This window comes from Chaetura pelagica, unplaced genomic scaffold (genome assembly GCF_000747805.2).
Source record: "Chaetura pelagica isolate M959 unplaced genomic scaffold, ChaPel_1.0 scaffold3, whole genome shotgun sequence".
Taxonomy (NCBI): domain Eukaryota; kingdom Metazoa; phylum Chordata; class Aves; order Apodiformes; family Apodidae; genus Chaetura; species Chaetura pelagica.
This window is the reverse complement of record NW_009952974.1, coordinates 5,367,888-5,378,221: the sequence shown is the minus strand read 5'-3', so window position 1 is coordinate 5,378,221 and position 10,334 is coordinate 5,367,888. Positions and strand designations below refer to the sequence as shown.

The following is a 10,334-nucleotide window of genomic DNA, read 5'->3' as shown; positions in this document are numbered from 1 at the left end:
GTTGTCACACATAGGTAGGCACTTGTGCTGACCTTCCTGTTGAAGTGTGACATCAGGTTGCTCATGCAGGGATTTGCCATCCTGCATCCCACTGCACAGGGTTATGGGGGAATGCTGTGCTGTTGCAAATTACAGAATAGAAACGTTTTAATTAGCAGGCTTTGTGTTTTTGTTTGGGGCACTGGAAAAAGAAGTCGCCTAGGACAAATGTGGGAAAGGGAATGTGTTTGTTGCTGGTGTCTGCTGTCAGCAACAGAAACCGGGATCATCCGTTTTGTCACTGAAACTTGGCAGAACTTGTGTGAGTGTTGGGGTCTGTTGATGTCAAGGTCAAAAGAATAGATCAAATTTAAACTCTTAACTGGGAGAAAGTGGTCTTGGACAGAGCATATTTCCTTTGGTGTGGGTGGCCAACAGCTGGCCTGGGGTTGCTCTTGCATTCAATCCTTATGGATAAGACTATGTGAGATTGCTGAAGCCAGCAGCTGAACCTGCTGCTCAGTGACTCCAGCCTGGCCTCCTGCTAGCACACCTCATGCTTGGCATACCCTTCCTTGCTTCTCCAGTCAGCTTGGTGAGAGTGCTGTACCAGCCAGGATGCAGACGTCCTCTGTTCCTCAGAAGAGATGGGTCTTTGCCATGACCTTACCTGACCAGAGAGAGTCCACATGGGGGGGTGGAGGACTCTTCTTTGACACCATTTGGGATACATTTCAACTCTTTCTGAGACCTGGCAAAGGGTGGGGACCATTCTTATCTCCATCTGTATCTAACCTGGTGGCTGAGCAGTTTTTGAACCCAGGGAATCTTACAGAATGTAAAACACATTAGTGGATGTTTGAATTACTTTCTCAGTATCCAAACAGGGAAATACATTGAGGGGAAAACCTGAGAGTAACACATGCAAGCTGAAGGGGCATCAAGTCACTTGTGATGCATCCCAGGTTCCTGGGACACTTATTTGGGATAAAGATTACCCCATGCCAGAATTTTGCCTAGTCTGCCACAGAAGTAAAAAGAGTCATTGTTGCCCCAGCCCTGCAGGGTACTTGTCTGTGCCTAAGCTGACAATCTCCTTTCTCTGTTATTAAGGCTGAAGAAGAATTAGTAAAAGCTCAGAAGGTGTTTGAAGAGATGAATGTTGATCTGCAGGAGGAGCTGCCTTCACTATGGAATAGGTGAGTGCTGAAATGTTTTCCCAGGGGCTGGTTGGAAGGAAGTGAGGATCCAAGCTGTTGTATCACCCTTTAGCTTGGGCTGGGTGTCTCCTCTTGTTTTCTGGATCACCTCAGAGATGTTTCCCATCTCAGGCTTTCTGTTCTTTGCTTCATGATCTTCATGAAAAACTGAATTTATACCACAAAGATAAACTTTTTCTATGCTTTATCTGATTAATCCCATTGCCCCACCAACTCTGCCCAACTTTCCTGGCCAATGGTCCAGCTTCTGCTGTGGACAGCAGACAGCATTCTGGGTCATAAAGATTTTGGGTGTGGAGCTGGCTGGCTGGAAGAAACATTTGCAGTCGAGCAGGTATATCTGCTGACAGATCAAGCAGAGATAAGATGTCAGAGCAGTTTATAGAGTCACTGGGGTTGGAGGGAGTCAAGAGGTGATTCCTGCATCATTGTGTCTCACCATGCAAGTTCGTGAGCACCTGATGAAGCATCAAGTTTAACACATGAGGGAGGATGAGAGGACAGGTTGCTGTGCTTTGGGTGCCACATTCACGTTGGGACTGTTGGGTGAACAAAGAGGAAGAATTCTGGTGTGGCTGCTTTATCAGGCCCCCTAAATGTGCTCCTGGCTATGGGACACAGGACCCAGTGAAGAACTACTAGTTACAGCTTTCCTCTTGTGCTTTATTTAACAAATGCTGGCAGAGGAAAGTGGGCTGAGAGAGTAGAAAGACTTGAGAGAATTTGCCTTACCAGTGATGATGGTAATGAAAAGGGAGGAGAAAGAAACAGACCAATATTTAGCTTGGAGGATGACGTGGAGGGCAGCAGAAATTGATGTATGGGGAAATGACAGTGGAAAGCAGGCAAAATCCTGCTAGGAGTGTCCCAGTTTCTTATTTTCAAATGCAGTGGTTGCATCTGGTTTAGCAGTGCTGGTCTGTGGGGGATGGTGAGAGTGGGCAGCAGCAGGGTGGGACAGCAAAGTGCTGATGTCTGCCTTCAGTCCCCTTTCCTCCCAGGCTGGGTCAGGACTCTGCTCAAAGCAAGGTGCAGGCCTGGCTCAGGAAGCAGCTGGGAGGGATACAGGCATCTGTGTGGTCCTGTCTGCAGAACCATGATGGGCTGGTCTTAGAGAGCATCTCCCTCCTGCTGTTGCTCCTCCAGCTGGGTGCTGGTACAACACTCCCTGTTGGCAGCTGGCAGACTGTCTAGAGGGAGGATAGCAGGCAGCTGCTGGGGTTTTAAGGTGCCACAGGATGTTCCCATCCCTCTGCTTTCCTGTTGCTCTCTGTGCTTGTCCTGTGCTTTTTTTAACCTTCTGTCCCTGAAGCAAACAGTTCATGCCTTTTTGCTTGGCCTGGTGCTGAGGAACCTCAGAGTTGATTAATATCTGTTCTCCTTTCTCCTGCCAATTTCCCTAGCTGTCCCCACACTGAGTCACAGCTTCTGTCCTTTTCCATCACCCTACAATTGACTCTTGTTTTCTTCCTTTCCTGCTCCTTCTCCCTGCCTTGCCATGTACCTCCCTTTCCCTTTAGCCAGCACAAATTCAGATTCTATCCTACTGGGCCTCCTCCTCACCTTGGGCATGTTTGCCCCATACCTGGCCTTTGCTCCAACACTGCCTTCATGCTTCTCTGCCCCCCTTCTCTTCCAGCATATGCTGGATCTAACCATCCATAACCAACTCAATGAGAGTTCAGTTTGAATGGGAATGGTGGCTGGGAGGTACCAGAGTAGAATTGAAAGGTTTTGGGAGAGCATTGTGCCTAAGTTCTTCTTTCTCATTTTTCATTTGGCAGTCGTGTTGGTTTCTACGTCAACACATTCCAGAGTATAGCAGGTCTGGAAGAGAACTTCCATAAAGAAATGAGCAAGGTAAGGCAACCAGCAGTTTATCCTCCTTATACACCCTCTCCTCATTGTTATTACAAAACCAACAAACTGGAAAAAATAGGATATTTGCCCTACATCAGAGGAAAATGTTAAGCCTTAGTTTTTTCTGAACCACTTGGGAGAAAGGCTGTTTGAGATAGTAAGGTAAAGGCACAAAGCACAAGGAAGAGACCACAGGGCTGAGCAACAGTGGGAAGTTTGTCACTTGACAGGGCTTGTTTGCAGATCCACAGGGAGAAGAGAAGCCACTTTCAAGCATATCTCTTTCTACCTTTTTGAGTTTTTCTACACTACAGATCTGTAACATAGAACCTGGGCACTCTCAGCCTGTTATCTGTTTGCCCTCTCCTCTGCTGCCTGGCAGCAAGTTGCTGTGAACCCTCATCTATCCAGCAGTGGGGATGAAAACAGCAGGGAGTGTAGCCAATCTGCAAGTTGGCTGAAGGCTGAGACCCGCCTCACTCTGGTCCCTCAAGAAGGCACTTCCCAGCAGTGCCTCTCTGCTTTGGCTTCTTTTCTGCCCTGTGACTCAAAGAAGGCATTTGAGTGCTTAGCATGGCCTTTGCACAGGCCAGTAGTTGGCCCCAAGTTGGGAACCACAGCAGTAAGCAGTGTTGTAGCCTGGTGGTGGCAGGCTGGGTCCTAGTGCTGTGTGCCAGCTCCCATCAGAGCCCTCACTCCCACCACAGCCTGGGAAAGCCCCCATTGCCAGTTTCATTTACAAATATGTTCTTTTTTCTTCCACTTACAGGCCAGGGAAGTCTTGAATTCCTTAGGTTGATACGGCTCCTAAGAGTTGCATGCCTTCTGTAAATGTAGCACTAATCTTGAGCAACTGAGAGCCCAGCTGGAAAACTTTTATTCCCTTCCCTCTCAAACGTCATCCTGACAACAAGGCAGCCGCTAAGCAACAGGCAACATGAGCTTCCTTCAATTCCCAGCAGTCAGGGGCCCTCTGCCTTGGTGTAATGCATCAATTTTGAGCCCTGCTGGTATTTCATGGGGACCTTTCCAATTAATAGCCTGCTCTTTTCCACTGATTGGTCAACTGACTGTTAAGAATAAGGAGTATTGTTATAATTATCAGTTTAGTGCTGTTAATTTGCATTCAGCAAAACATGGGAAAGATTCCTGGCTAACAAGCCAGGAAGCTATCTTGTACTGTGCCTTGGATTTCTCTTTCCTGAGAAGTTTTGTGTGAGAGCAGGGCTTTTGCTTTGTTCTATAAGGACCATCTGTTTTTTATAAGCATATAAGTTATAGCATTCAATTAACTGCTAGTGTTGCCTGCACGATACCTACAGCATTGATTGCATTGGATTCCTCCTCCTAACAATGATAAATCTGGTGTCTCATCTTGTTTGTGAATTGGCCATTTCAGAGTAGAACGATCTGGAGTGAATATTGCTGCCTTTGGTGGCTCAAAGTTTAACCTCTAATACTGCATTTCTGCAAAGATATCCAGGTCATGCCCAAACCTAGATGGCAGCCTGTGAAGTCAAGGCTTGTTGTTGACTGGAAGTCCATCTGCCTTTGGCTCCACAGTTAAAATGACCATATCCCAAGCTCTGTAAGCAGGTCTGAGGAACATCTTTGGCCACAAATCCAGAGTGAAGCTTCAGTTCTAGCACACAGTAAATATTCTGCTCACTTCTGCAGTGGTACCTGGCAGCACACCAGTGGGGGCAGGTGGTAGAGAAGTCAAGAGGATGATGTGTAAGGGAGACAGAGCATTCCCATGAGATGCCAGCAAGCTCTTCAACATTTTGAATGCTCTAGCATTTCTTGCCCCATGGTGGAGTAGAAACAGATGCAGGGCTGTCATCTCTTGGGATAGCTGAGTATGTGCATATGTCAGGGCACAAATCTGTGCTTGTTCAGCCTGTGAAGACCAGCCCAGACTCTCTTCTGGAACTTGGATTCTTTTAAAATTATTTTTTTTTCCCTGCTTTTATATTTTGCAGTTGAACCAAAACCTCCATGATGTTCTGCTGGGTCTAGACAAGCAGTACTCGGGCAATGCCTTCCCTGTTAAAGCACAGCCCAGGTCAGTAACTGTGGGAGTAGTGTCTTTCCCTCAGCAGGGGAGGGGGACAGGGATGTCTCTACCAGAGGTATTGTAACCTCCATGTTGTCAGCTGGGGAGTGATTTACCTACCTGTGTATAGGTAGTCAGAGCCAGTGCCCTCTTGATACTCCCTAAAGCATGTCCAAGATTGCTCTTGGGACTGGGCGACACAATGCAATACCCCTTACCTTGCTAGAACAGCATCTGGAGGCCTAAACTTGCTCTCAGTGCTGATGTGTAGGTGACTGACTCAGCTCTGCTTTTCTGAAGTTGAATTCTATGCACTGATAATACTGAGCTGCCCTTCATTCTGGGTTCAGTTACCCAGCACTTGTTTTGTTCTTTCCCTCACAAGCTTCTACCATCTACCTGTAGCTTGTAAGCTTTGAGGGCCAAGACCCCATTTTTTTTCCCAGCCTCCTGGCCCTCCAAACTTGGAACAACTGGTTTACCAAAGCCTTATGCCCCTCCTGGTTGCCCAGCTGAGGTGCATTTCCTGTGTGTTGTGTTGTGGAAGTAGTTGCAGCCTCACTGATCTCAGAGCACTTCCAACCTGCATGTATGCAAGGAGTGTGTGTCCTCCAGGCCCGTAGTTTTCTTTCTTTAGCTGAGTCCGTTCCTGTATGGCTAAATGCAAGTCTGCACATTCTCTAGCACTGACAGGGGAGGGAGCGGTGGGGCTCTGGATGAGGCTGTCTGGCTCCCATCCAAATGTGTGAGTGATGAAACAGTGTTGAGCTCTGGCTTCCAGCTGCTGCTAATCCCATGTGTCGAGTGAGCAGGAGCACAGCCTGAGTCCTCAACTGGTGTATTGATGGAGAGAGGAGGTGAAGTCAGCATGAAGTAAGGGCAGACTCTGGTCTGAGTGTGTTCATTCGGAAGGGCTGGATCAGCTGCTGAGACCTCTGTGCTCCCTTGTATCTCCTCCCAGTTTAACCTCCTGTTGCAGTTGTTCCAGCAATTTGTGTGGTGTTTTGCTAGCTCTGAAGAAAGAAGTTTGAGTTGAATTTGGCCTCTGAATTTTGAATTGCTAACACTAAACTTTCAATGCTTCTTGTGAAAATACTGTCTTCCCAAGCTAGCATGTGATGCCTATTGATTATCACAGCCCAACTAGACTGAAGCCTAGTGAGGAGGCTGTGGTGCCCATCCTCTTGCTGCCATGTGCTGTGTTGTCTCTGCAGCATCCTCCAGAGTCCCTGGAAGCGGATGAGACAACAGGACAGGTGAAAGCTGTAGCCATTGCTTTGTTCAACTCCTTCCTTCTTCCTTCTCAAGAAAGTGATTGTGGGTTGTAGTGATAGTCTGCCTCAGACATGTTCATTGTTGTGGCATGAAGTTTCTGGCCTGGGAGAACTTCCAGTGGATAAACTGTCCTGATGACCCTTGCCCCCACAAACTGCTAGCTTCATTTGAGGCTGTAACAGCTCTCTCAGCTGCAGCTCTGTGCTTTTTGTCTGGCTATGTGACCACATGGCCCTAAAACCCAAAAATGAGCGTGCACACAGAGTTCCCTGTGTGGGCAGCAATCTGAGTGCTGCTGCTAAATCACTCACTCCATGCATCTTGGATGAGATGCCAGACCTGCCCCAGAGAGACTCTTCTTCCTGAGCACAGTGAAGCATGGTGTTGTAGGAGGATGTAGCACAGGTTTGCCAGGGTAGTAAGTATGTTTTGTGGTGACCAGGAAATGTTGTGAGGTACTCCTGCCTCCCTTGCACATCTGGCCTCTCATTGTGGCTCAGGACTAGAGCGAGAGTGTGCAGGAGGAAACAGCCCTCACTGATCTGATTGCTTATTGTGGCCTGCAGTAAGAGCAGATGTTTCCCTAGCCCTTTTCTACTGGGAAAGAGATTGGAGATGGATACAATGACAGGAAATGTTCGAGGAGGTGTGAGAAGAGAGGCAATTATTCATGCACATCATTATGGCATTCATGTGAGGCCCTGCAGAAATATAACTGGCTGATGAAACTGATACTGGCTGTGTAGCACAGTAGCACAGAGCAGCTGATGTACTTCTGGGAACCTCAGACATATGTTTGAGATTTGTTTCTGAAAGAGTTTGAACAGTCAGGGTTCAGATGCATAGGAGACCTAGGAGATCTGTAGCATTATCTTAGCATGGTTGAATAAACTGGAAATAAAATAAACTGGAAAAACACATAGCAGGAGAGCTGCTGATTAGATTCCACGTAAAAGAGTGTGTACAGGTCACATAAGTAAAGGAGATTGGGAAGCTTGTTTCTTGTACCAGTATTTACAGGTGAGAGTGAGGAGCTGTGATTTTCTGTGAAAATGGACATTTACAGTCCTCTGCTGGTGTATACAGTTTCCTTGTTCTTTTCCATGTGCACTCTGGCCCCAGTTTCCAAAGAGCAGGGGAAACACTAGTTTAGTCACATAAACATAGCTATTTGACAGGCACAAAAAGCTCCCCTCTACCCTCTCCAAGCCAAGCTGTTGCTTTCTAGGAACCTAAAGACATGTGCACCTGTTTCTATGTGTGTGCCTGTGTGTGTGAGAGGGAGAGAGAAAGAGACATCTTGTCATTTTGATTGTAGTGAGTGTTGTGGCGCCAAGTGAATGGGTGCTCGGGAGCTTAACTTTTTCTCCCTGGTTTGACTGTGCCACCCTGTAACGGAAATGATTTGCGTGCCATCCTCAACAGAAAGAAAACTAAACTGTTCGCCAGGCTGAGGAAAAAGATGAGCAGGTACTGGTACCGAGAGCAGCATTTCAATACGTGTTTGTTTTAGTTCCTAAAACTGGAGAGGCTGTTGCTGGACTCTTAACAGCCTGGCACGTGTTAACCCTGTGGTGGGAGAGGGGTCTTTTGCATGATACAAGGTGTTCATGGCCTGTTGGGTCTTGCTGAAAACTTTGTGTCTGGATAATCCCATTAACTGCTTGTGTGCCTGGTTTGAACCCCTGCTTCTTTTTCTGTCTAAGAAGGCAGCGTTGAGAGCTCAGGCATTGTCTGTTCAGTTGGTTTTGTGTGACTAAAAGCATGGTGCTGGGTATTCCATGGGAAATATAGCAACTTTGATGATTAACAACTTGTAGTTTTGTCTAGTGGGGCTTGCCCTTTTGAACAGGTCTGAAATGCTGCATTCTCATTCCCTGCCTGGCCAGGGAAGACCATGAAGCAGGTCTTTCACACTCAGATCTCTTGTCCTATCTACTTGTTGCAGTTGGGAGGATTATGAGGTGGGAGTAGGACACTTCCAGCTTTCTCCTTACTTTGTTCTTGAGCATCCTCACTATCTTGCTCCATCCTATTGTCTTGTATAAAGACTAATGACAACATCTTACCTTTCAAGACAGTGATGGCATTGAATAACTGCATTGCTACAATGCCTAGAGTTACCATAGTCAAGGTGAAGGACTCTTAACAAGAACATGCTCTGGGGTAAAGTGGGAATTGCTGCAAAATGGCCTGGAAACTTCCTCTTTGTCTCTGCTATGCATCCTCTGTAAAGTGGGAGGTTGGAGATGGAGAATGGTAATGTCACAGAGAAGCTGTTGGGCAAGTATTGAGTTTTATATCCTCAAATAAAATGAAGGAATGTCTTGTGTTGCTACTATTCTGAGACTTTCTACTGTAGGAAAAATAATAGTACTTCTTTGGATGTCTGTCTCAATTCCTTGGTTGGATCAATGTTGTATCTGCAGCAGGCAGGAGGTCCAGTCCCTGAGGACAGACAGATGCTACAGCAAAGGTAGAGCTAGTAAAGCTCAACTCAATGGGTTTCTAGCCACAGTGTCCTCCCAGCAGTTAAGATACCTGACCTGGGCTATGCTGGGGATTTCTGCTGTCAAAGCAGCTGCTGGGATTACAGAGAAAAGTGCTACCCCTGGTGCAGGAAAGGAGGGTCTGGGACTTGGTCACTCTGATTTGCAGTAAGAATGTACATTTGGGCCACTCTGTGTTTGGGTATGTAGGTGTTTTTTCCTCCTTTCTTCTGCCCCTGTCTTCTCCCACCCTTCCCCAACCCTCCCCATTTTTATTTTATTTTTAAATAATTTTCCAGCCTGCTTTGGTGCTAAAAAATAAATTACTTTTGGCTAAAAGACTCTGAGCTTTAGCTTAGATGCCAAGCTTTTTTTCTTTTTAATTTGAGAACTTGGCAGTAGGTGATTGGTTTGTCTTTACTTTATTGGAAAGTAGGTTTCATCCTCTAACGTACAACTGTAACAAGCACATGGGAACCCCATCTGCAGATGTTACTCTCCACATCCAGAACAGATGACGTAGCCCCGTGAGGGGTCTGGGATCTCACCAGCACTAAAAGAGGATGGGGAATTTTTGCTTTCCCTTCAGCTGCAGTAACTGCATGAGACCCTGTTCCCAGCTCTCTTATTTGCAAAAGAATGTTGACACCCTTTTCCTTCCCTGCCTGATATTCCTGGATTTGGCATCGCTTCCCAATTGCTCATGGGAAGGAAAAAGAGCAAAATGACCTTGTTGTTTTGACTTTTACTGTGTTACTCATGACAATGGAGACAGTCCCCACACTCTTGCTTTTACCCCCTTGGCATTTCCAGGAGCAGGCAGACAGTTGGGAGGCAGAACTTTGCTCTGTGTGGGCAGTGTGTGCTCCTCGGGGCGCTGTGAAGGACAGGATCCTGGTGACAAGCTTGCCTTGATGCTGGTTGCACTAGCTAAGGGCGTGCAAAACAAGTGCAGGAATGAGGGTGCCACTGGGGGGGGCTGGGAAAGGCTCAGACAAAATTAGCACTGGCATTTTCCTGGGGGGATCAGCCAACACATCAAACAAGCTGTAAATAGTAGTGACTTAATGAAGGCTTTAGTGTGGGGCCCTCTCAACCCTTGTAGGATGAGGGGAAAAGCAGCACTGCCTCTCATGTGGGATCCTTTTACTCCAGTATATCTCCAAATTAAGTCACTGGCAGGCACTAGAAATAATGCATTAAAAAGCTGTTCCATGGCCATTAGAAAATAAGTCTGAACTTCTTTTTCATGGGAAAAATGGCCTCTTCAGGTCCCTAGAAGGAAAAGCCTACCCTTGTGTTAGTAGGCCAGCTGATAGACATTAGCTGTCAGATATTCTCTGTGCAGTCTGAGTATTTGAGGAGCCTGGCAGTCCACCTGTAGGTCACTATGTGCCCCATCTTCTCCAAAATGCTTTCAGCTCTAGGGAAGGTAACATGTATTTTTATCTTTCC

The 10,334-nt window shown here is 46.8% G+C and overlaps 1 protein-coding gene across 6 annotated transcripts in view; it reads left to right on the top strand.

Annotated features, from left to right (window-relative positions):
- Window positions 1-10,334, top strand: part of BIN1 (bridging integrator 1) — a 92,784-nt gene that overhangs the window by 61,481 nt on the left and 20,969 nt on the right. For 4 of the 6 annotated variants that reach the window (XM_009996054.1, XM_009996052.1, XM_009996049.1 and 1 more), the window contains 3 exons: window positions 1,093-1,178; window positions 2,984-3,059; window positions 5,042-5,124. In XM_009996054.1, coding sequence (XP_009994356.1) covers window positions 1,093-1,178; window positions 2,984-3,059; window positions 5,042-5,124 — 245 coding nt within the window. Of the gene's footprint in view, window positions 1-1,092; window positions 1,179-2,983; window positions 3,060-5,041; window positions 5,125-7,815; window positions 7,861-10,334 lie in introns of all 6 variants that reach the window. The other 2 variants (XM_009996053.1, XM_009996051.1) reach the window with 1 other exon arrangement.